The sequence below is a fragment of the Falco peregrinus genome, chromosome 1 (genome assembly GCF_023634155.1).
Source record: "Falco peregrinus isolate bFalPer1 chromosome 1, bFalPer1.pri, whole genome shotgun sequence".
Lineage (NCBI taxonomy): Eukaryota > Metazoa > Chordata > Aves > Falconiformes > Falconidae > Falco > Falco peregrinus.
Window position 1 is genome coordinate 110,392,443 of NC_073721.1, and position 27,849 is coordinate 110,420,291.

At 38.6% G+C, this 27,849-nt stretch overlaps 1 protein-coding gene across 5 annotated transcripts in view; it reads right to left on the reverse strand.

The window, feature by feature from the left end:
• Positions 1 to 27,849, reverse strand: part of ENTREP2 (endosomal transmembrane epsin interactor 2) — a 145,757-nt gene that overhangs the window by 28,610 nt on the left and 89,298 nt on the right. For all 5 annotated transcript variants that reach the window (XM_055814896.1, XM_055814912.1, XM_055814881.1 and 2 more), the window contains 3 exons: positions 27,493 to 27,603; positions 17,742 to 17,873; positions 71 to 178 (listed from right to left, as the gene is read on the reverse strand). In XM_055814896.1, the coding sequence (XP_055670871.1) occupies positions 71 to 178; positions 17,742 to 17,873; positions 27,493 to 27,603 (351 nt within the window). The remainder of the gene's footprint in view (positions 1 to 70; positions 179 to 17,741; positions 17,874 to 27,492; positions 27,604 to 27,849) is intronic.

Consider the following 27,849-nt stretch of genomic DNA (forward strand, 5'->3'; position numbering starts at 1 on the left):
TGGGTATACGCAGATCATAACAATATGCTGCACCGGACAATATCCTGTGTTGTCACCGAAGCATACTCACCATTTGCAGAAGATCAGAAGAAACCATCTGCATGCAACACATTGCTGTTGCCAAAGCACAGACAATGGTGGAGATGATATTGAGAGCGCACACGCTGAACAGCAGGTCCTGTGGAAAGACATGCATCAGAATACCATCTCTTATCTCAAGGACACAAAGCGCAGGAAATCTTTTTAGCAAATTGATAATGAACACTGCCAACTGTTATCAATTGATATGGTCTCAATTACCGTGTAGAATTCATTCAGCTTGTAATAATTTTTTTAGACCAGCCTGCAAAGGGAACAGTTACAGAAATAAACATCTTCCCTTCCCCACTTCTCACAATACATTTGGTATTAGAGGTTTTCTCAGAAATGCTGATACTTCAAGTTTGCCAGTTCCCTGAAAGATAAGACCAATTACTGCTTTCACAGTAGACTCCAAGCTACAGCTATCACAAGAAAGATACTATGAAACAGACTTCTGATGAAAACAAAATACATACAGAAATTTCATTGCTTTCAGTAAATGAAATCTACAACTTCAGGATGTGTGTTAACAAGTTCAATGGAAAATCTAGTATGAAATAGAGAATTTTATCCTGTATCAGATACTCCACGCACCTGAAACATTTTTAGATACGAGAGAAAAAGCAGTGACTACATCCAGGCATTTCACCTTGTGCTGATGAAAAGAGTGCATTACAAAAAAAACCCCACAAAAACCCCCACAAAATTCCACACATTTAAAATGGAACATAAAATATTTCTGTTTACTAAGTAGAATAAAATAAAATAAACATTTGAATTGACACTGAAACATTTTTATAGCTAAGGTATAATTAAAATAAAAAAGCATCTCTCTCTTCCACAATCACTGGATTTTAATTTAATTTCCCAACAGCCAGTGAAAAGGAACAATGATTTAGCACGCTGGTGACATTTCAAAACTACTACAATCCTTCTACAGCAACTGCATAGCTGTGTACTTGTGACAGCTATGTGTCTCAGGATTCTGAACAGCCAGTAAAAGTAGTTGAGAAAATGCATCACAGAGAACAGATGAAAAACAAAATAAAAATTGTTAATATACCATAAGTAAAACCACTCAACTGTGTAAAGGACATTCTGTAGTATCTAAGTCTAAAAGAGTATTTCAGTCACTGCCAGTGCGTAAAATAACTTCTATGGTATAAAATCATGCCTTGCTTGCTTCGATTTTTCCAACAGTACTGAAAAAAATGATAGGAAGAGGCAAATTTACTCCTGCCACTGTAATTGCATGCTCCTCAAGTGACCTTTGTTTGAAGATAGAAATGCCAGCCATGGGAACCACGTAGACATTAAATGGGTCAACAAGTTCTAGTCATTAACAGCTTAGATACTGAGTGAGCCAGACTGGCTCTCGCTGGTCTGGTCAGGAGTTTTCTGTCGTCTTGGCCAGCGCCTCAGCCAGGGAAATAATGAATCAACAGCAGAACACTGGAGGGGCCAATTTCGAACTCATGTACAGAAGGTGATACAGAGGACTCATTCAAATACAAAGTCACTTAAGAGCATTCAAATGAAAGTAAACAGGTGAGTAAATCTCTAGAGATGCAATTAGTCAACAGTTGCACAAAAAGAGGTTGAAATCCTGTTCTGCTTTCCATATGTAAACCTAGGTAAAGACAACCAGGATGGAGATAAGATCGAGGGTAAAAATAAGACAATTTCCTAGCAGTAAGAAACTTTACAGGCATTTAGCAAATTCGTTGTAAATTAGGATCCAAAGTATCTTTAAGACCCTCATACAACCCATACCTCAGGATAGACTCAGCTGTGCCTCTATCACTCTGGACAGATGTTTCTTTGATCTGTTTCTAAAGATTCCACAGCTTTATCCCACTATACCGGTATTTACATTTACCATTGTGTCCTCCACATGCCCAACCCACAGTCGAAAACCACTGCTGTTTTCCTTCCATGGGTTTTGAGAACAGGCTATTACATGGTGTTTTTACACCTTTAAAATTATTATCATGCTTGAAGTAGTCTTTACTGCATGACACACTAACCCCATTTTCCCCAGTCCTCCATTGAGACCAATTTCCTTGGTCTCTGCTCATTTTCATTAATTTCACCTGGTTCACCACAAGTTGGCCCACATTTTCCCTCAAATGCAAAATCCTAAACTGGGCACAACGGAGGCCATGCAAATGCTGACTATAGTGTAAGGATCACTTATTGTGCTTTACACACTGTACTCAGCCTTATACATCCTGCAGTGACAACTGAGGGTTTTTGCAACAGTACATCACTGATTTATCTTTTGTCCAACATAACCCCAGGTCCTTTCCTGCATAACTACTGCCCTCTTCATCCTGCTACTAGGAAAGGACAGAAGCAACATCATAAAGACAAAACTAGTTTTATTGAGAAAAGCCAAAACCCAAACCTCATTCTCAATTATACTTATCTCACAGCTATACAAAATAAGGAATAAACCAAACCCATTTCATCCTATATGGATAGAGACAAAGATTAAAAATTCCCTCATCCCATTCCTTCCTTCCACTCTCCAAAGCACAGAGTAAAATCAAGAAATGCATTTTCCATTTTTATTTTTTCCTTCGCTACCAGTGATTTTAGAAAACCTCCAGACAGGAAAGTAAAGCCAATTGCTTTGATTTTTATTCTTTGCTAACTACTGTGAAACAACAGACAAAGGAAGTTGACTCTGAACTGCAATAGTGTCCCAGACTGAGCACTCACAATGATCACAATTTCTTTGTTGCAGTTTGGTATTTTCCCCTTTCCATGGGTAGCTGAACTCAATTTGCTACTCAGCATTATATTTGTTACGTAAGGCAGGGATTACGGTCCAATGGCCCTCTTTTCACAGAATCCTTTTCCAGCCTAAGCATACAACAGCTAGAGTACTGTCCCCACTGCAGTCTTGTTGAAGGTGAAGATACAATCAAATGCAGTGATGCAGAATGTTTATGTATTCCATAAAGATCAATAAAGAACGGGCATCTATCAGCCAACAATGTAACAAGACAGCAGAGCTCAACAAATTTGAAAAAGATGTTAAGTTTAATTTTTTAACAGTGAAGGTTATAACTGAGCAACAATTGTGGAATCCTCACCATCACTAGGTATTTTTTAAAGCAAGACTACTACTTTTTTTCCTCCCTCCTAAAATCTGTTTCAACTCAAACAGAAATCAACCCACAAACTGACAACCCTTCTCCTCTGCCCCCTCCCCTGTGAAACAAACAGGAACCAGCCTCAGGCAATTTACCAATTACTTTAACGAGTAATTAGGTAATTCATAGGACACTCATTTATTCAACTACAGATAGCAAGTGTGCAGGAACAGGCCTTCCAGATGTAAAATCCTCCATGGCCAAACACGCTACGAGAAAGACAGTGTAGGTGCTTATGCAGATTCCAGCTGGAACATGACAACAAGCAAGATGTCCTTTAGGAAATGCCTGTGAAAATGCAATAACGACAACAGGGACAATCTTAGCCCTGCACAGCACCTGGCCACAGACAGCCACATTTGCAGGGGTATAAAGGATTAGGAAATCTGTATTAAATACAAAAGCAAGGAGCTTTAGTGACAGATTTTTGGTTGATACTTATGAGAACTCTGGTACTCTGAAAACACAACACATCAATCCGTAATGGTGTGAAATACGAGTCTTTGCTCTTCACAAATGGCTGAACCAATTTTCTCTTACATGGTATTTTTCTGGGTATTTTCATCTTTTTAAGACAAACATTTGACTCTTCAGCATGTTCATATGATAATTATTGTTCTGATAGGTATAACATACTATGTAGAACTACTCTTCTGCAAGTTACATGTACAATTTTCTTGCTAGACCTTAACTCCCTGATCGCAGAGGACACAAATTTCTTTAAGAGTGGAAGCAGCTGTCGGAGCTGCCTGGAAGCAAGCCTAGATCCCTTCAGCTATATACCCACAGGAGTCAGCATTGTCAGCTGCTTCTCTGTGGCCAGTTATTTCCCCAAGTAGGACCCTCAGCAAATCTAAAAAGTGGAATTTGAATTTAATACTGATTTCTGCAAAAAACCAAGATTTCATGGTTGCAATGTTCCATTTTTATTACAGCTTAATAATTAATTGTGTCATTACCTACTTAGCTGTTTATCCTGTTTTCCCTCCCTAGTAAGATACCTTTAACTTATACTGTGGTCCCACAGAGGATAGTTGCGCATTCTCAAATCTTCATGCTATCATCCATACATCTTCCTTAAAGAGAGAACATCCATTTCGTTGTGTTCTTTTACTGAGTTAAGCTGTTTTCAGTATTCTCTTTTGATACTGTTTCTGTGCTACCACACCTCAAAGTTCTGCCTTTATTAGCACAATTAAAGTAATATTTTGCAATAAAAGTTTTAAACCCACAATTTTTCCAAAATAAGTTATCGCAAAGCAGAAAGTATACTAAAACTAAACCTTTCCTTTATATCTACTGGGAGTTTACCTATTCTTCACATGAGATTGCCTTCTCATAAAAATCTTCCCATACCTCCGATGCCTTCTCCTCCATGACAGAAACAGCCAGCTTTATGATCCCGTAAATTCTTGGAATAAGCACACTCTTACATCCCTGAGAATTCAAAACTGACTCAGAAGGAAACAATGCCTGTAACACAGAATTTGTGGTCTTGTAAAACATCTCAGCTCGAGATCTTCAGTATAAAAGCAGAGTGCAAGAACAAATGAACGTAGTTCTTCAGCCATACAAAGACTCTGGAGCACCAACCTCTTAACTCACCTGATGTCAAAAGTTATATTAGATGAATTGCATGAAAATATGGCTGTGCATGGAATAGAAGATGTGGACGTTGGTATTAAGCCCTCTGTGGAACAGTCATTCCATTCCGTGCCAATGTTTCTCAGAGAGACAGCATTATAAACACCACTGTTTTCAGGTATACTGAGCCCCAAGAATGCACACTGGCAGCAAATTCAAGGAGCTACTAAATTCCAGAAAGCAACTTCTATGAAGCTGATGTTGCCAAACCAAAATTTTAAGTGGTGTCTGGTACAGCCCTCTTCTCACACAAATCAACAAACAGAGGCAGAGACTGCCAAGAAAAGGAGGTGTGTTGCGCAGGTTAAATGGCACGTGTGTTGACTGGCTTTTCATCTATGTTAGTAGGATTCTTACAAAACATGCTGTAAACAGAGAATAGGCTGATCCTTTAACTGTGGAAGAGTCATTGAGATATTTGGAGATATGAAGGATCTAAATGAAAGAAGAAATGTAACAAAAAATAATTTGGATGAAATAGCACAAAGTGCTATCTCAAATAGAAGGCAGAAGTTGTACCATTTCTGAGATTAAACATGGTTTAGCTACAGAATTCCATTAAATGTTAGTGATAGAACTCTGGACATCAACAGAGGCAAAAATCACTGTATGAGCTTTATAACCTTAAAAAGGGGGCTAAATGAACCCATTTATGCCCTGCTGAGGGGTTGCACACTAATCTGGCAGATGCTTTCAAATATTTATCAACTACCTTTCAAAAGCTAGTTTCATGTGTGTGCACGCTCTTCCTTTGCTGTGCTTTTTTCAGCATAACTGTAAACTATCTGGTGAAAACCAAATATTAACTAAAAATACCATACTGTGAGTATAGAATAGACCATTTCAGTTTCATCTTACATAACAAAAAGAAGGAAATCTTTCAAACCTTAGCTCAAAATGAAATTGAACACTTCCCCAGTCTGAATGTAGTAAGGTCTACATTAGAGCTAGTAGAAATGTTTCAGCAAAAAATGCCATTTTGACACTACACATGTATTTAATTTCATTTTTATTTTGGCAAAAAAAAGTGGAGCTCTCAGATCTAATATGCAGCAACATATCACAAAACTGTTTATGTTAGGAGCAGCTGAACAGAAACATAAGAGAGATTCCTCATTTCCTCCCTCTTGTTTACATGCATTAATTCTAATTAAGCTGAAATGCCTCCCCTTTGGGTTTACGTCTACTTGTTAGGCTGGAAGACAGCCTCATGGGATGTGTTGTTAGCAGTTTGTAGAAAATCTGAATTTTCTAAGCTGGTTGTGAGAAAGGGTTTAACATGCTCCAGATTTAACCAACATCAGTACTGTTTTCCTGACGCCACAACTACATAAACTCCACACCCACCTAAACAGCTTAGCTACAGAAAAGACATTGCTGCCTACAAACACCAAAATCGTTTGGAATTTATGTTTCCCAGTGCTTTCAGATACACAAGCGAGCACTGCTGGCTACACAAACAGAATGCATTTACCTAAAAGCATCTAACTGTTTCTTTTGACTCTTGCATGTTTCCAGAATTACAGAAACAAGACGTGGCAGAGGTCCCATACTGAGCAGCCCGCCTCATTTGCAGTTTCTGAATATTGTTCTTTTGTGGATGCCACACAGGTGAGATATCTGCAACTGACACTAAAATTAGGCCACTATTTAGGAAGGTAAAAAGACTCTGAGAACAGGTTGTATAAACTGCAATTCAAAAATGCTGAAGTTCTGCCTGGAAGCCCTGAACATCTAACTACAGACAGAAATCACTGTTTGCGTTGCTGTGTTCTATCAAGCACTGCCAGTGGTTAGCCACATCCAATCATGCAGTAACAGTCTCTCTCCAGCAAAATGACAGCTTAGTATTTTGCAGCTCCATTCTTTAAAAACTCTTAACCATGGCCCTGTAAAGGGATCCCCAATGCTTTTTACAGACATCCTACACACCATTTGATCATTCAAAACATGTTTACTTCTCTTTGATGGAATTGCTTTTAGATTTTAGCTGTGAACATAAGCTGCCCAAGCTATAATCTTTGCAAATAAGTGTAATTTACAGACTACTTCGCTGACTACATGATTGTGAGAGTTATTAATAGCATTATCTGAATGCTGTATTTCAGCATCTCTATTCTACATTTTAGTTTCTACCAACCGTAGTTGTAGCAGCTCCTGGCTGTGCTAGGGAAGGAGCAGCAAGGACCAGCCTCCCTCTGACCAGCCTTCCTCCAGAAAGGAGCTGGTTTGACAAAGCATAGGAAGACTGTTGAAATAAAGCTCCTCTCACACAGAAAACATACAGATATCTTGTCATTTCATAGACTTCTACATCCAAAATTCGTTGTGAAAAGAGGTTACCTGGCACCCTCTTCAAAACCCCAGCTATATTCCCAAATGGCCAAGGATCCTCACCACTTTAACGCCAGCGAGCTCAGACAACATGAAAAATAGCTATGAGCCCTCAGTGCCTTAGGTTGCCGAGCCTTCCCCTTCCCTGTAACCACCTTTAGGCGTACTCAACCCTTGAAACTCTGTTCCCACATCGCTACCCTCTTTCCCATATCCCTCTCCATCACCAGTTTGCAAGTGACTGCTGGGGTAAGTAAACAGCAGGGATTTTTTGTGATTGGTGGAGTGACTGAAGGCAAGGGGAGAGACACTAGCAAAAGTGACTGTCTCTCACATTTTATCAAAATGATTACCAGCAGGTAATGTTAAAGATAAGTTACATAAAATGAAATAAAAGCAAATCACACTCAGCACTGCTACACATCATCCTTTTTCTTTTTTGTTGCAGAGTCTGAAGACAACACAAACATTTTCAAGTGCACCACTATTCTGAAAAGTAACTACATAAAAATGCTCAGATTCTTTAAATTTGAGACTATGCCCAAAAGCCTACAGGACACACTAAAATAGGAGCTGTGTTAAAAACACAAGGAGCACTTAAAAAAAATCTGAATGTTTAATTGAAATATTTTTTTATATTTTGTATTCCAAAAATTTAAAGATATAATTCAGTGAGAACATCATATGAAAAAAAACCAACCCATGCAGTAACATACTGAAAAAGAAATTTGCCCTAAAACCTAATTTTCTTTGTTTTCCATCAAGCTTCTGGGTGATAAGGCAGTCAGATGGTATTAAATTGGAATAAGGAAAAAATTGGTGATTGATTTATCACTTCGATAACTCAACCTTAGAAACAATCATTTAACAAAGCAATTTAGAACAGCTTTTAGCACATGCAATTACCCGACAGAAGCAAAGAAAATCTCTGGAATGAGATAGAATCTAAAATGAAAAATGACAATGGCATGAGTCCCCTGTTAGTGGTGGGAGAGGTAGCAGAACTGGGTCCTTTATAACCAAAGAACACTCACTGCAAGTGTATCCACCCTTCTGAAATTTTGCCCTTCAAAATGTAATTTGTACCTCCTATCACAGCAAATACAAAGCAAAACTGGAATACTAGCAGTTTGCTCTAATGGCGAGCCATATCCATAGAGTTCCTTCATCTTAGACGACAAAGTCATACCTGAATTTCTCCCTGCTATCAGTTGCCTTCCAGAACCAGCTGTAGAAAAGCAGTATTATTCAACCACAGCTGGAACCCAGCTGTAACACATAATAATGCATGCACTCAACATCAACAGCAAAAACTCAGTGTAATTTTAGGCCTGGAAGGGGAGCATTACGTGACTGACAGCATCTTGCATAAGAAACCAGTATGCAAATGAAGCCAAGTTACAACCACCATATCAAAGGACTTTAGCATGAGCCCAATAAAGCAATATGCTCCTGGATAATTGTTATTTGGGAAAAAACACCGATAGTCTTTCTTAATCTGTCTCCTTTTACCAAACTATTGCAGAAGCTCCCTAATTCCTTTAACATACCCACTAAACACAGAATAAAAATCAAGTAAACCAAAATGAAACAAGAATCTCTGGACGTCTTCACAACTCAAATACAGACTTTGGTAAATACTTAATCACTGCCTTGGCGCTTCATATCACAGCAATGCACTGTCCTGTCAATTAAGTTACAGGCATGAACATCAAACCATGGAATTTAACATTCAATACAGATATATACCACACAAATGAAGCACTATTACCACAAAACATTCATTCTTTCTGTCAAATATTATGTAGAAAATTTTACAGCTGTGCTGCTTACACAGAATTGAGAAACTGTATTTAAACCTGTCTTGCTCTAGAAGGAAACAAAGTACAGATCAATGATTCTTGACCCCACTTACTTCTCTGTCTCCACATTTATTACAACATTTAAAATTTTTACTATTTTTTGTGAAATGTGTTACTTATATTTGCACTACCCCCCCCAGCCCCGCCAAAAAAAAAAAAAAAAAGTTACATAGCATAAACCCAGTACTTTAGACTTCTAACCTGTGCAACAACATTGGACTGGAACTCTTTATAACACACATTGTGCTGGCTCAATAGATTGTTTTCCTGTGGAAATAAAAGGTTCATAGTCTTTGAAGCTCTTAAGTCCTTTGCACTTTTGAGATCTTAGTCAATATACAATAAAAATAGTAAAATAAGGTTGCTGGTGTGTAAAAAAGAAAACCACTGTAATCAGCAGCCTTGAACACATGGATCTGAACATTGATCAAGGGCTAAAACCAGCTTCACTTCTGCAATTCTGTGAAGATGATTTCTTTTCTCCTTGATTGACTTCAGTTATAGTGCTTCATTTCTTATATTACTGTAACCTGAAAAGAGATAATGAGCAGTAAAGCTTTTTCACCCATGTAATTAGTGCCTGTGTACCTCTTTTGTTCGTGAATCCAAGGACAACAGCCCTTTTAACTCAAATTATAACTTCAGTTGTTTTAACTGGATATGTCTGAAAAACACTACAAAAAATAGCTGCTCTAATACTAAGAAGACTGTCTGTGCTTACAAAAAATCAATTCTAAACCATACAGGTCTCAAATGCACATTGAGCTGTAAATGGAGATGTAGCTAACGCTTCGTAAAATGCATTTAAGGTATTAAAGTACAATATAGTACACTTTCACACAGGTCTAGAATCTACTATATTTTTAGGGAAGCGGTGCACAAATGCTACTTAAGAAAAATAAAAACTCAAAAAAGTCTCTGCTTGGATACAAGTTTGCACATCTCAGCTCCGGTGTCTACATTAAATTTAGTACTGGAGAGGTGTGCGTTAGAGGCTCTTGAAAGACTAAGATTCTATACAATAACTGGATAGGTATGTAATAATAAGATTCTAGTCATTCAATGAGGCAGCTCTGCAGCCACGAGACAAGTTCACAACCATATTCACTCATTGCCTAAGCTAGAAACAAAAACATTCATGAGGAAGGAAAAGTATGAGCAGATGACGTTTGTTATACCACTGTTACTCAGAACTTTTGAAATACTTGTAGCTCAACTATTCTGACTATAAAGTCCACACTGAACCACTCTGGTTTTGATGGTATCTAGTATGGTAAATACATCTCAACATAAAGAATATTTTCAGTTACCTTTTAAGGAATGTGAAAAAACTCCAGCATTTAAAAACCTCATAGGAAGTTACTTATTCTACACTGAGATTTATCCAATCTTAAGCAGATTATAAAGTGTTTTAGGAAAGACATTCAGCAAAATTAAATATTTTGCATTTGGTCATACAGTGAATCTGAGAAAAATCTGTTCTTATAACTCTAAAGAACATGTTAGCAGTCATCCTCTGTTTTGCAAGCGAAAGCATGGTCTTCTGAATAGAAAAAAAAATATGCGTAGGTTTGGTCATCAGGAAACTCAGTAATAATAAATGTGGATTCAAAGGAGAGGAAAGGAAAGATTCACACAGAAGACTGAAAGAACCCTGACTTACGTAAATCTCTAATAACGATGCCTAGCTTACAAACTAATGAATGGAATCAGTAACCTGAAAAAGACATTTACTCTTTATATTGTGCTTCAATTTTTGCAGCTCCAAACCAAATATTTATACTGAAAATAGATGGAGGAATCAGCTTTTCCCCTAGTCCGTATAGTCACAAAACCATTCTGCACAAGGACCTTACTTAAAGTGGGAAGCAATTATTTAAATAGCAAATTCATAAATCAGCATATACAACTGCAGGAATTTTGGGCTCTGTAAACTATTAAAGTAATTAAAAAACCCATACTCGATCATTACTAAACAAAAGCAGCATAAAATTCTCCTCTTACATGCAAATATCAGACAGTGAGAATACATTACAAAATAATTCACTCTTCTAAATACCTAAGTTCATCCCATCAAAACACAAGCATAAGCAGATAAGCTTTGTTGCACGCATGGTTTTAATAAGTTCAGAATACTCTGAGTTTAGAAAAGAGGAATAATTTTCACAGATGAAAACTGTCAAGAAAATTCAGTCCTTGTGCTTTAATTAACATTATAAGAAAAAAACTCAGTTCCTTAACATCTCGCCTACAAACCAACACATTCAGTGCAGACTACAATGTCAGCATTCTACACTCAGAGGTAACTGTTTAAAAAGGCATCTCACTCGTACTGGTCTCATCTTGGAAAAGACTTCAGATGTCGCCTGAAGGATAATCAGCAACGTAAACCAGAGACGATAGGATTTTATAAATAGGTCTCTGTGTGTTTGTGTGTACGTATAAAAAAGATATACCCTCCTGCATTTTTTTTTGGTTTTACCTGAATAAAAGCCAGCTTGCACAGCACTATCAGGTGACTGACAGACAGTCAAAGTAATACACTTTGGAAAACATCGTGGCTAAATTGCCCGGCTGTTTTATGTAATACACAGCTTTTAAATCTCCATCAATCTGTGAGCCTCTAAGAACTTTTCTAGTGGAGCTTCAGCTCTTTAGTTAATTCAAGCTTATTCATAAGGGGTTTTTGCTCCTATCCTGTTTCACAGTTCCCTTAGCAGTCTACAAATCCTGGCATTTTTGGCCATCAACTTCTACTTTACAGAGAATTATCCCTCTCTTGCTTGGACAGAAGATAAGAGCAAAATGAGCTCAACTGAAGTCTTTCTTAGCAAAAAAAAAAAGACTCAATTGCTTCCAGGCACAAGATAAGGTAATGTTATGAAGTGTTACTTGCACAAGATCTATTGGTGCTGACAAATAACTTATCTCAAGTGACTGTTTTCCAGATATTTAAATAATGAGCCTTTTATGTTTTACCCAAGAGATTTCATATGTTTGACCTTTTAAGATTTTAAAATGCCAAGTTCTGTAAGATTCCATTAGTTGTAAGGTAAGACAATCTCTGTATTGATAAAATAAAACATTTTGCCATAACTTCATGCTTCAGCTCATATTTTTCTTTTAGGGATTTTACTTTAAGTAAAAAAGTTACATTTTTACTGAAAGACTGATATTATCTTTTCCTCTTCAATTAAGTTATTAAGACAAAAGTAAGTCTGTGTAAGATTTAAGTGGAAGAGAACAAATGGTTTCTAATATTTCATCCCATAAAAATCATTTTTCAAAAATCATGAAGTATTAAAAGTAATGTCCTGAGGCAAATTTTCTCTTATAACAGCATCCCCTCCTACATTTTTAAAACCATCATATATCTTTGTCCTGGTGACGAAGGACACAGAGAAGGCAGAATTACTGAACAACTTCTTTGCTTCAGTCTCTACCGCTGCCAAGGCCAGCCCTCAGGAATCCCAGCCCCTGGAGGCAAGAGGGGAAGTCTGGAGAAAGAAAGACTCTCCCCTTGGTCAAGGAGGATCACGCTGGAGATCACTCCAGCAAACCTGACACCCACAGATCCATGGGCCCCAATGGGATGCACCCCGAGTGCTGAGGGAGCTGGCAGATGTTATTGCCAAGCCACTCTCCAACATCTTTGAAAGGCCATGGAGAATGGCAGAGGACTGGGGGAAAGGTCACTCCAGTCTTCAAAAAGGGCAAGAAGGAGGACCCGGGAAACTACAGGCCAGTCGGCCTCACCTCCATCCCTGGAAAGGTGGTGGAACAGCTCATCCCAGAGGTCACCTCAAAGCATGTGGAGGAAAAGGAGGTTATCAGGGGTAGTCAACATGGATTCACCAAGGGGAGCTCATGCCTGACCAGCCTGCTAGCCTCCTTTGATGGAATGGCTGGCTGGGTTGATGAGGGGAGAGCGGTGGCTGTTGTCTACGTTGACCTCAGCAAGGCTTTTGGCACTGTCTCCCACAATACGCTCACAGGTAAGCTCGGCAGCGCGGGTTAGAGGAGCGGGCAGTGAGGTGGGCTGAGAACTGGCTGAACGGCAGAGCTCGGGGGGCTGTGACCAGCGGCGCAGGGTCGCGCTGGAGGCCTGTGGCCAGCGGTGTCCCCAGGGGTCAGTGCTGGGCCCGGCCTTGTTCAACTCCTTCACCAGTGACCTGGGTGGAGGGGCAGAGCGCGCCTTCAGCACCTTTGCTGGTGACACCAAACGGGGAGGAGCGGCTGCCCCCCCAGAGGCTGCGCTGCCCTTCAGCGAGACCTGGGCAGGCTGGAGAGCTGGCGGAGAGGGACACGGGGAAGTGCCACCAAGGCCAGCGTAGGGTCCTGCCCAGGGAGGGATGGCCCCACGCAGCAGCACAGGCTGGGGCTGCCCTGCTGGGGGGCAGCTCTGCGGGGAAGGGACTGGGCTGCTGGGGGACAGCAGGGTGCCCACGAGCCAGCAGTGTGCCCCGGTGGCCAAGGGGCCAGCGGTGCCCTGGGGTGCACGAGGAGGAGCGTGGCCGGCAGGTGGGGGGAGGTGACCCTCCCCTCTGCTCTGCCCTGGTGAGGCCCCAGCTGGAGCCGTGCCCAGTGCTGGGCTCCCCGGTTCCAGACAAGGAGCTATGGGAGAGGGTCCAGTGAGGGGCTACAGAGATGATGAGGGGACTGAAGCGTCTCCCTGATGACAAAAGGCTGGGAGAGCCGGGACTGCCCGGTCTGGCGAGGAGAAGGCTGAGAGGGATCTTCTCCACGCACACAAACACCTGACGGGGGTGTCAGGGGGACGGGGCCAGGCTCTTGGCTGTGGTGCCCAGCGACAGGGCAGGGGGCAGCGGGCACAAACTGGGACACAGGCAGCTCCAGCTGGGTGTGAGGAAGAACTTCCTTCCCTGGAGGGTGGCAGAGCCCTGGCACAGGCTGCCAGAGGGGCTGTGGAGTCTCCTTCCCTGGAGACATCCCAAACCCACCCGGACGTGACTGTGCAGCCTGCTGGAGGGGACCGTGCTGTGGCAGGGGTTGGGCTAGGTGGTCTCTGAGGTCCCTTCCAGCCCTGACTGTCCTGTCATTCTGTGATTTTTGATTATAAACACAAAATCTCCTTAAACTAGAGTTCATCTGAACCCATTATCATTCACATTCATGAAACTGGACCTAACAGTCAATTGGCAGGAGTGAACAGCGAGTTACACACAGAACCGTAACATGTTTCTTTGTATGCATCTTGATTTACATTATTATTGATACTGCTTGTATGGGATATGAAGTTCAGCATATAAAGTGGCTAACACCAAGTCTAGTTCCACATCAGCTGAATTCAATCTAAGAGTGAACTTTGCTGTTGAAAGAGGTGACTCAGAAGGAACAGGCGAGCAGGTGCTCCTTTGGGCATCTTGGCTATAGCACTTCACTACCAAGCATGTGAAGACTTGGAATGTCAGTAATCCCAAAGGTGGATCTGTGTGTCAGAAGAAAGCTTAGATCTCAGTGCCAGATTGTTTTCACTAAAAGCCCAGTGCAGACGCTGTGGGGTTTGGGGCCAGATCAGTTCACAGAACAGATTCATTCTGTGATGACATGACTGCTAAATCCAAACCAACAAACTCCATGGCAGGAAACAGCCAGATATAGAAAAGCAGATTAAGCTGATACTAGTGAAACCACACCTGAAGTGTGGCCATCATCTCATTTCTGTATATTTGATTCTTAATAAACCTTTGTAACTCTTTTTACTAATTTTGTAAATAGGTAAGTTTTGCTTTTACCTTCATTTGGCTTGAATTAAGTCAAGTAATTTCCTAACGTAGGATGGAGCTGTTCTAGAAGCATGGTTATCGTTAAAATCAGGATACTGAGACAGTGACATTCTTTAGCAGCACAGAATATTGACACTGAGTACCCAGAGGAAACCAAGGAACCTTATGTTCAGGAGTTATTAACGCAGGAAACTGCATAAAAAAAACACATCTGCTGGTGAAAAACAGTAACCAGAAAGTCTCTCCACTGTAAAACAGGGCAGATGGGTCAGACCTGGGTGCCTGCAGATCTTAATGGTAGTTTGTCACATCATGCAACTGTGCTATTTTTACTGGAGCTGTGCAGACAAGAATACAAGTATAATCTGTAACATAATATTCTGCTGAAATTTCACTATTTAAATAATCACAGGAATTAGCACTTATCACAGATCACACATTCAGCCAGCTTCTGCAATCAATACTCAATTTATGTATGTACATATATGTGACCATAAATATTGCAATGGTAATTTTCATGTCCCCATTAAAATGTCTGGGTGGTTCATTCAGGGTTTGAAAGGAAGAAACAGGCATTGATTTACAAAGGAGTATAAAGAGATGACAAAAACAAATTTTAAAAAAATTTAGAAATTTTTCAAAGCAACTATAAAAGGAAACACCGCTCAATATCAATGCAAGGCATGATCCCGACACAATTGAGCATACACAAGACCAGCAGCCACTGTTATTTTCCTTGTCCTGTTTGACAGACTGGGAACAAGATCAGTTGGTGATATGCGTGCAATTTTCCTGTTCACAATGCAAGTCACATAGCTGCTACCACCAAAAAAGCACAGATGACTTTAGAGGAAACACGAGATTATTACCGCACCCTCAGTGAAGAGGAGTGTGAAACCTACATAATGTTATACATAAAGGTGTATAATCTTAACTCTGGTACTCTACTTTCTCTCCCTCTGACTTCCCAAACAATGAATACAATTGAGCTTTTGGTACTAAAACATCTGTTCTCTTAAAATCACATTGTAGCTGTTAATTGCAATTAAAGAAGGAGAGTCTTAACACTGGCAGTTGTTTAACTAGTGAGCTGTAATCTGTTTTTCTTAGGGGCTTAGTAGGATGCCGTTCTTAAATTTACAGCCAGGAATCCAGAGCTCTCAAAGCCAAAAAGAAAGCAAAGGTAGAATTATAACTGAAAGTTTAAGAAGGTTTCTGAAAAAGTTATTTTCCTAACTACCTTCTCTTCATTGAAAAATTCTGAACATAATTAAAGCTGCACTCAGGCTATACTCATAGGAACTCCTGTGTTTAAATCTGCTAGTGCAAGCAGATATGTCATCAATTCCTTTTATAAAAGACTGAGTTACATTTTAAAAGAAATTTTATTTTGTGCTTCTATTCTGATTGCTGTATTGGTTAGAAACCTTACCCTGATTTCCAGCATATGTCACTTCTACTCACTTCATATGCTGACAATGTCCTCAAAGATAAACAGTTCTTTTCTCTCTCATTAAAGTTTACTCTACTGACATATTTGCAGCAAGCAACCATATGCTCCCTCAAATAGGATCAGCAAGTCAGCTTTTTCTGTACAACAGGTTCATGGTTTTGCATCTGTCATACTTTGAAGAATGTCTTTCTGAGAAGTTATTTTCCTGCATTACCTTCTCGTAACTGAATAGAGTTCTGCATTTAGCATTCTGAGTAGCAGTTAATTATGTTTTGACCAGCAACGTCAAGTTATGCTTCTTCTCCACATCGTAAATTCCCACTACCCAGTAGGTTTTTGCTCCCATAGTCTCTTTTATCATCATCATTAAAATCTGAGGCAGAGTTTTACTTAATTTTGGGGCCATATCAAATTGTTTTAATTTCTACCTTATCCTTCTTACTTAGTAGTTGTTTTTTTCTTTTTTTTCTTTTTCTTAACAAAGCTGAAGAATATTTAGATATTTATTATATACTTTTTGCAGGATTTTTGCCTGTTCTGAACTTCAAAATATAGATTCAAATATCAGTTTTCATTTTCAGACCTCAGCCTTTAGACTATAGTCTAAATCTCCAAAATAATAGTCACATTGAATTTCACTACTATATTAACTTTATTAAAATATATACTTTGAAATTGAGAGCCACGGACACAGAGTTGATCTGTTGATCTGTAAATTAAACCTAAAATGAATCTGTATTTGTCTCTCAGGCTAGGGTTCTTTTCCCTGACCAATTCTTTCATGGATTCCTTAACACCATGTCCTGCTAGTTTGGTGACAATGAATGAAGCAATGATGTCGGCAATGTCACTAGGATATAACTCACTCATACAATATTCTTAATAATTGCTCTCAATATTTTATCTGGGTAGTTGTAATACAAAATGCTGCAGGATTTGAACTTACAGTATTGCAGAGCAGTCTATAAGCATACTTCCAGCAATACCCCGAAAGAACACTTACTAGTCTCTCCCCAAGTAACTTCCATCTGAAATACTAATACATTGTTTTAGCAGTCCCTCATGAAATACTCTATCATTCTGCTAATACTTTGTGTTTCTTTGCAGTCTACCATGACATTACTAAACAATGCCAAGCACCACCTTTGATTCTAGCTTTCTTGAACAGCAACATGAAAGACATGTCCTTATACCCTCCAGCATAACAAATTGTAACTCCTGTTTCTTAAATAACCTCTACCAAAATAGTTATCTATACAAATACAGATTGAGTGTGTAACATAAAACCATTTTCATGCCTAAAAGCAGTAATTCTGTTGAAGATATTTTTCTTTTTTGCATGTAAGAGTGTACGAACACAGAAAACACCAGGTACTCCTCCCTTCATCCCACATTTCTGTCTTGGTATGTACTCATTACTTAAAACTGCAACAAACTGTTAATTTTTCTCACAACGCACCTTTAGGGTCAGTCTCACAACATTGCACTCCTGCAGTGGGTTCAGTTTCAGCGTTTCTCCCAAGTTACTGCAGCCTGATGTTTGATGCTGCATTTCACAGCACACACAGACGCCATCACTGTCAAATTTAATCTGTGGAAGAAAAAAGAAAAGTCATAGAAAGTATAAATCAACAGAAATCCACTTCCCAAAGATTACGTTTACACTTATTGTGACAGTAATTACTACTAAATGCAAAAAGATAATCTCTGTGCAGAATCCCCTGAAGCAGAAGGTCTTCCACTGGCCAATATAAGATATAAACCCAGGTAAAATACAGAAAGACAATACCAAAGAAGAGTTACTTTCTATGCCTCGTTTTGAAAAAAAATTTGCCTTCCAGAGGCAGATGAAACCAGAGTAACTCTACTGAATAAATATCAAATCATAGTCAATGGGTAAAGACAGACAAAAAGATGGGGGGAAAAAGTCAGAAAATACATGAAGCTGTCATGAACACAGATGTAACTTACATATACATGGAAAAATAACAACAAAAGAAACTGTGACATATATTTGAGAAAAAAGAACACAGCATGAAGAAAAAGTGGAGAGAAAGGTACATGTCATCTCATATATATGTTTACTTTGGAAAAGGTTTGCTCTCTATTTTCCAGTGTTCAGATTGCCTGGAATACAATAAGCATTCAATGTTTTCACATTTTAAAAATCATTACGCATTCTATTCTTCAAAGACCTGCATTAAAGCACTCCTTGCTAAAGATTACTGAAACCCGATAATTCTCAAAAAGTAATCTATGAGTGACCCTACAATAGTCCTGTTCAGCTCAATGAGATATTTATTATACTTCCTCACTAAAAACAACCAACAAAAAAACCAACAGAAAAATCATAGCAATGTTTATATTTCTGCTTCCTTCCAACACAGACTTTTTTAAACCAAAATTTAACTCCATGCACTTTTTTACCTCACCTGTTAATGTGAGCTGTCATTGCTCTAAAATTTCTTGGTAGGGTATTTCTGTGCTTTTCCCATTCCCATTTCTGCAGGTTATTTAAAGGACTAATAATGGGATACAATACCTTACTTCTCCAGGTCACTAGTTGCAATTCAAGCTGTTAGTATTGAGAAAAGTAATTGGTATCACATGGGAGTTCCTTGAACTATGAGTTTAGAAATATCATATCTCAGGTTTCTGTACCCCAATAACCAGTAATAAGAATGACACTCGTGAGAAACTTCCACAACTTTCCATGCAAAGAATAAAAGATTCAATGCACTATTCAGACATACTCAATCAGTCCTGTATTCCTCCAAAGACAGAACTACAGTGGCTGGGTGCTGAGATCTGAATTGCCATGTTACTCTTTCACATTTAAAAAATATAAATAAAATAAAAATTTAAATTTTCCAGACACAAATGCAGAAAAAAATTGCTCATGTAAATACGCATTTACTATTTTTAATTCAAATTCTCCCTAGGATGTGGCCAACTTCCTGAAGCAAGGCAGAGAGCAGTGTTCCTTGTAGAATTACCTCGCAGTGTTATATGTAGAATCATTTCAACAGAATGTTTTCTTACTGGTTAAGACCTTGAAGAATGTTTAAATTGTTCATACAATCTTATAGCTACATAAAAAATACACATATTTGAATAGTGTCATCCCTATCAGGCTTACCTAGTACTATCTGCTTACATGCTGGTCATCAGAGCAGCAGTTGGACGAGCAGAGATATGAGTCCATTAAAAAAACATAATAAACTTAACAGATGAATGAATGCTTGCCATATACAGTGATGAAGGCATGCTCAGAGAAGTATGATATCTCAGTGGGCTTCAATTGCTGAGACTCCAGATTGCCCTCTAGCCAGTACAATTTGTAAAAGGCTTTAAAAAAATAAATTTACATTTAAAAAATGTAAATCACACTATTTCCCATATATTCAAAGGCAGTACTGGAAATAATTTTCTATGGCAACCCACAGAGCCTTACCCTAAGCCATAGACACTGAAAGAAATAAAGAAAAAAAAAAAATAGTTTGAGCACCTTTATAATAGTTGTGGTGGTTTTTTTCTAATTAGCATATAATTTAATTCAAATTATTGCTTTAACAATTTCAGACAGGTTCTTTTCAAATCTTGTAATCTTTCGATATTCTTTTTCAAAAAGTTAAAGATCTGAGCAAAACACAACTACAGGTTTCATGATCAGATAACCTCAGCTATTCAAAACAATCAAAAATATAAACCACTAAAAGCCACTGGGGAGGTCTTGCTCCTGAACCTCTCTGGAAACAGTGTCAATCATTAGACAAACGCTACAGAGAAAGTTCAAAACTTACACTTTGAATTGAGAGATTGAGAGCTGTGTCAGGCTCAGCAGCCAGAGTGCTACAGCACAGCCACTGCACTAGCACCAGGCATGCAGCAAATCGATAGTGCCTGCAGCTGCTAGAAAGTTTCTATGAGGAAAATGGATTTCAGACAAAGCTATCTACTGCAAGATTCTCCATCTATGAGAGATTCTCAATTAATTCTGAAAGATGTGATGGAATCCTCCCTTTGCAGTGCCCCGTTAACTTAACTCTCCCTTTAATTCAGTTCTTAAAAATAGTTGAGAATTGTTTACATGGAAGTTCCTGCAAAACACAGGGACACCTTAAAAACCTGGTGCATATCCAAAACCATCTAAGACTTGCAACCACACTGCAAAACAAAACGCTATTTTAATCTCAGGTATATGTTTCTGGAAAGCTTTTAACAATTTGCCCTGTTGCGTACCTTTTCCTTCAAATGTCTGTGCAATGACATCTTGGCTAACTTGTGTTTCTGGAACGGGCACAGTACAAAAGGCCGAGCATGTCGCTGCGTTCCTGCTTGCGATAATACAGCAGCTGAAAGCAGTCCGGAGCCCTCGTGCTCCAGAATGCTCATCCCTGCCCTACTCCTGTCTCACACTTGTGCAGACAGGATTAAGAATTCATACAGCTATCCCACCACCACCTAAACAGTGTCAAAATTAGATTTTCTCCTCATGTGTGGGAGTGGTTTATTTTCAGTCCAGGTCAGACCTCACTGTGTGGCTTCGTAAATACAGACAGTAGCACAAACAACAGAGCTACATCGGTCCAGGGAGGAGCTGGGATTATTCCTTCCAGCTGCAAGGCTAGAGTTTGCCAGCCTGAGACACAATTGCATCAGCAGTGCCTCTAAAGCCATGTTCTTCCTCTTCTCTCTGCCGTGTTTAAATTTCTTTTTGATTGGCAGAGCTCAGGAATAAAGCATCATCCACTTCATCCCCTGTACATACTCCCCACTATCCCGCACATATTTGCATCCCACTTTGTGATTCTTACTCATGCTAGTAAGCATAGTCAGCAGTCACAGTATAGTTTGTGTACTTTCATAGTTATGACCATTGCATGGTACACCTCATTCAAACCATATTTAAGATTTGAAACATCAGCCTAAGCTGCCTATATGCATAAATTGTCTTTAAAGTTTATTTTGTCTTGCCAAAAAGCAGTACTATTACTTCAGAAGGGATGAAAACCATTAAAATCTGACTTTATGTAGCAGAGAATCAAAAAAGTAAAGGATCCTCCAACAACAAAGAACAAGGAGAACTTCAGACTTCTTAAAAATACATATATACGCACACCCAAATAATGTTACATTATGTTACAACATAGCACGTATATGTACATAGTACAACATACAACAAAGTAACAAAAATATGCGCAGACCAGACTTTTCATCTGTATCAGTCAAAAGAATTCTGCCTAAGTATTCTGTCTGTGTCTTAACAAAGAAGAAATTACTGCCGAGTGCACACACATTATTAACAAAAAGCGCAAGTTAGGGATGAAGTAACAGCATTACTCTGCATTTCACCCTTTCCCTACTACAAATGTAAAAATTCTAGTAAAAAAGATTTTCTTCTAAATTAACCTTCAGGGTTTGGTTTTTTGGGGTTTTTTAATAGAGAACATAAAAACAGCAGGACAAAATTTAAAACCAAAATATAAAAGTTCAAAAGTTAAAAATAAGGCAGCGAAGTGCAAGAAAGCTTCCCTGGTATGTTTATAAGAAGGAACTCGGATCAATTATAGCAGCTTATGCAAAAAGAAAGAGCAGGAGGATCCAGTAAAGAATAAAGTTGAGTGGTAGGGAAATAGCAACAGAAAAAGCTGACAGGCAAATAACGAAAAACCCCAACATATACTTTCCTGGAATTTTAAAAATTGTTTTTTGGTATGCATAGAACTGAACACAGCTACAGCACAAAATGGAATACAAAGCAACCTCAGTTCTGGAACCGGGCTGTGCCATTCATCTCTGTGTGAACCTGCACTGGCTTTGCTTTTCTTGTCTATTCCAGGTGAACATAATTTGGGAGAAAAGGAGCCTTCCTTTATATGCTACTATAACCACAGGCCAATTTCCGCTGTACAGCTGAAAAATACATTATAAACCATCTTTCTGTACAGACACTACTGCTACTCTTCCGAATAATAACAAGCTGTAAATTTGATTAAAACTAGATCATTTATTTGTAAAAGAGTAAGGGACTTACAGTGAGACAGGTACACCCAGTAAAGACAAATAAAGACTAAGAAATAAAACATCACTAACAGAATTCTATCTTGTGTTGTAACAGAATATAAATTAAAATATACAGATTGCTCTACCCACGTATGTTAAACACAATTTTTAGAAATTATTTTTGAAGAAGAAAATTATAAGACAGAAATATTGTTTCTCATACACACATTAATGAACAGCTTGAGTGTGTAACTGCTCTGTACGCAACCTACTCTCACTGACTTAAAGCAGTATCTTGACGTTTTGGCTGCAGGATCTACAGCTAATCATGGGGAAAAGATTCCAATTAAATTTTCATAGCAAGCCATTAAAGGTACTGTCAGCGTTGTATGTTGCTAAGCTGCAGGATGAAGAGCACAAATACTAAATTCAACAATTACACATTCAAAATGCTAACATATGCTGAGCACATTTTTCATATTCACACAAAAATATATATTGTGGAATCTACAACAAATCCCCAGTGTTTAAAGCCAAATAAAACACTTGTGTCTTATCCTTCTTCTGCAAAAAGCTACTCTACATGTAAAATGCTTCTGAATTTGAACTCCACAATACAGTAGATACCATTATCACTTTTAAAGCCACATATTCAGCATGAATGAGTTTGCCAGAAATACTACAAGTAAAACAGAATTTATTTTGAATTTGACTTTTGTACTGTATCTGGAAACTAACTAGTATATTTTTGTCTGGTACAGTTACATGGGATCTCAAACTGCGTGTCTACAAAAGATGAATTTTGACTCCTAGAGCTGCATTGCCATAAATGTGTATCCTAGAAGGCAATCAAAAGATTTGGAACTCTCTGATAACATACACTCAGTCACATAGCACTGGACTGCACAGATTTACAACACTGAAGTGAGCCATCTAAGGATTTAACATGAAATAGAAGCTCAGAACAAGCTGTTAAGGAAGTGGTATTTTCCCTTTTTGAGTGAAGAACAGTAATAAAGTAATTAAATGTGTTCAACATAAGATGTTACCAAACTAAGTCAAATCCTGCGCTTAATCATAAAGCAGTGTTGTTCACTACAGTGCATCTCTCCCAGTGGGTGGTCTACCAGAGCAGAGCTCTGGAATTTCATACATATGAGCACTTCAACGTGGCAATATAAAATGTATTCATGTGTGAGTCCCCAACCTGACTGAAACGTGATTTTGTGCAAGGAAAAACTAGAAAGTAAAGTCTGGGCAGAAGAAAGTGTATTTTTTTGGAAATAATTATGATATGATAATCAGGCACAATGAAATTAAGTCGCTCTCATCTAGTACGACACACTGTGGCAAAGCTACTGAGTATTTCATCAGGCTCTGAAAATTGAAACCAGCAGTTTGAACATTTGCTTTATCTTCTTTTGCCAGCTCAGTGTTTCACTAGTCCAGAGGAAAATTTGGAAATTCCATTTGCAGCAGGAATGAAAAGCTCTGGAAACTACAAATGAAACATAACTGTTGGCTTTTCATTTACTAGCAAAGTACACTGGCTCTGGAAAATACGCAAAACACTATTTGCAAGATTCTTGCTTAAAGTGACAGTCTTCCATGAACCTGGAGAAACAAGCAAAGGTTTCCTTTGAATTCTGTCACAAGAGCACAGATGGGGAAAGCACCTGCCCAGGAAGCTCCTACATGCCCACCCACCAAACTCCTAATCCCCAAATGCCCACCCAAGGGCAAATCCCCCTGCGAACGCCTCTGCCTGCCAGCTGAACCCGTTTGTTTGATACCATGCCTTCCCCTCGCTGTTGATTAGAACAAGACTGGAGAAGGCAAGGCGAAGGAAGGAAGGAAGGGAGGCAAAATAGACAGTTAAAGAACCCAAAGCTATTTTATAGTTCAGATCAAATGTGGTCCCATGAAAATCACTGAATCTATGATATTTTGTACAACACTCCATTTCCAAGTAGAAAACATCCCAAACAACTGAAACATATTTTGAAAAGCTGAAGAACAAAGAAAGAAAAACAATTCTTCCTGAAACAGCTTCTCTTTCTTCTTCTAAATTTCACCTTATCTGAAATTAATTTATTCCTTTTAATTTTCACCCACAGTCTGAGAATTCAACTGCACAGCTCGGTCACTGCTTATTTCCACAGTAGTCTTCCCATTAGAAGTGGTGATTCTGTCCAAAACTAAGAAAAGACATGGGGCTCATAACCAGGACAGGCCACTGAAACCAGTAATGAAAAGACTAAAAAGAGGTTTTGTTGTCTTAGGTTTCTGTCTTGGTAGTGAACATAACCACTGGCTGGAACCAGTGCTTTGTCTATGAATGTGCTAATTAAGCAGAATTGTGCTTATTTCAACTTTCTGTCCCTGCAATGCCACTTCATTGATTCTCATTAACTTGGTTTTCTTCCTTTTGTCCTACACTTCTACTACAGCTTGTATTAGGAGAAATTAAAATGGTCCCTTTCATTAATCTGCAACTTTCTGCTTGGTGCAAAGACCTATGAGGAATCCTAACACTGACACATTACCACAATACACCCCAGAACAGAGATCACATACAGCTAGGTGGTACTATTAAATAGTAGTGTCAACAAGCACATACACGATCACAGTTATCAGTAGTGTGAGTAAGCAACTGAATTGTAGGCTTAGGGGTTTCTCAGTGGGCTTTGTTGAGTAGCCCTGCTGCTAAAATGGCAGCCTAACAGAAACTAGAAAAGCAAACATACACAGCAAGATCCACGCATGCACTAAGCTGCAACACAGCATCACCAACAGCACTGGTTTTACTACACACATTCTTCTCCACCTGGGACAAGATTTGCTGTTTAAATTCTATTCACACAGCTTACTGGACATCTGTCAAAATCATGACAGCAATGACACCGGTTACTACTGAGTCAGAGGAGAAAAACTGCACACACAAGTACAAATGTCTCCCCTCAGCCACGTACACATACACACACTTTTTTTTTTTTCAATTTTTCAAGTCAAATGTCAAAACCCATAAGTAGTTAAAAACATGCTGGTTCTCAAATAATTTATGTATCATACAGTGCAGAAATTCTAGCAGATTTTGCCAACAAATTAAACAATGAGCTACTGAGCAAAGAAGAGGTAAATTCATGTTTCCAAAATTCCAGTGTTCCTCGCTTTTTATCCTTTTGGACATTGATACTATCCTACATAAGAGATGTGGCACAATGGCATTGCTTGAGAATGTGGAAAACAACATATCAACCAGCAGCAGAGCATGATACCTAGACATAAGCCCAAGATAGTCATTACAATGATGCTCCAGGTCAAAATACTGCATTTGAAAATTTTAACAGATAGGTCGCACGATATAGTTACCCAGTTGCATTATATAGTTAGGAAAGCATTCATTCTGAGAGACTATTATTCTTTCTTCCATGAAGATACAAAGCTATTTTGTAAGTCTTCAGGGCAAGTTCTGATATAAACGCAGTCCCTCAAAGTAACTTCTAAACTAAAGTCCTAATAGCAAAGCAAGGATCTCAAAAACAAATTAGCAAGGCTCACTTCAAAGATCTTCCACAAAAAATACCTATGATACTTCTTGATTTTAATGAAAAAAAATCAACAAACCCAACAAAAGGCTATTTTCCCAAAGCTTTCCAAAGGACAGCATGCATCTCATAACAGCTCCAGGTTCCACCAGTTGATTTTTCCAGCTCAGCAGCATGATTCCAACTCCCCATCAAAATGAGAGCCAGGAACTTTATCAAGAGTTTCCTAGATCAAATATTTTATAATGAAAACCTTCCCTTCCTCTCTTTGGGTCACTGCTGGTTTTCTACTGCCTCAGCTATCTGGCTCCATCCATCCAGTTCTATAAAGCCCCAATCACTTGGAAATCTCAGTCACTGCAGAAAGCTTAGCAGAATACCCAAGCTCTTGGAGACCACCTGATTGATGGAGCTGCAGACACCCCCTTGTGAAACAGGACAAGTGATAGGAAAACAGAACACAGGCTTAAAAGCTGACTGAACAAGGTGAAGGCATGTGACAGGTCACACCCAAGTGGCTTCCCGTTCTGTATTTTTCATATGCCTTTTGAAATATTTGCCAAAACATTTTATATTATTTTAACTTCATTTCATTAATTTTGTTATGTGCAAACAGCAGCCTGAAGGGTTTCACTGGACGAAACCCTTAGAACAAAGGAGTAAAGCCAACGGCTGAACAGAAGAGGTGCACAAGCATTTTGTGGTAGTCACCTGCTGGCATTAGAGAGAAAAATGTCTTTTTAACATTCAAATCAATGTCTTGGGGTGCATAAGTGCACATATTCCTAATACTTGATGAATGTTATGAGTGCATACTCATACAGTTTAAACAGTTTGATTGGTCTACTGAGAGCCAGATTATACTAAAAAGAACATTAATGCACAGCCATAAACATTCTCCAGTCCATTTGTCAATCTTTCAATTTAATGTCAAGTGTTTCCTGATGTTATGGCAAGGGGGACATAAAATTTTTTTATTATTTACTGTAAATCAGAGATTTCAGACATGAGTTTTTTTCTATAGACATCTTCATAAGTTTAAGTCAGAAAATGCGTTAAGACTTTAATGTATATGTACTTTTTTCCTGAAATAACAACATAAAGCCTTTAGGTATACCGTACTTTTAATAATTTAGAGCATGCCACATCATGATAATTTTTATTATTCTGTATTTTATTAAACACAAGTAATACAAATTTGCTTTGGAAATTAAAAAAAGAACTAATTTAGGTTGGCAAATAAAATATTAACATACGCATACCAAAACATTACTATCAGTATGTCTGTGAAATAAACTGGCGGTATAAGGAGGTACTGGATGAAATCCTGACACTGCAGGCATGGAATGGTAATCACTACATCGCTTTCACGTGGCCTGTATGCCACCTATTCTAAGTGTCATTTGTACCATGACGTGGAGAAGAAAGTCTTTCTATTATACCAGTTTGCTTTTTGAGGTGACAAAACACTGTAAATACATTAGCATTTTAAGTCTCAGACTTGTCCCAACATTATTTTTCACCTTGTAATGCCTATAGATGGCTCTACTGAACACATACTGTTCTGAAAATCAAAGGAATATGTGTATAAAACCAAACAAAAAAGAAAAATAAAATCCATTGGCCTTTATAAGAGACTTGTTTTTCATTACTCACCAACTGACATCCTTCCAGGGACTTCACCAGCTGAGCGTTCTGACAAGAGAGAATGGAACCAGCCAAGTTCAGCATTACGCACACTGCAGACAGCAGCATGAAAAAGGTTATCTGGAAAAAAACCAAACAGCCTATTATTCTTCACTGCACGAGACAAACAAGAAAAAAATATGATTTAGATGTTCAGGAACTTCCACCCTGTCATACAGTTACATGAACTTATTCATTTTAAAGAAACAAGTATACTATTTAATCTGACAATACAGAATAGAATCATTGACTTGTTTAGGTTGAAAATAACTTTAAGGTCATAGAGTCCAACCGTTAACCCAGCACTACCAAGCCCACCACTAAACT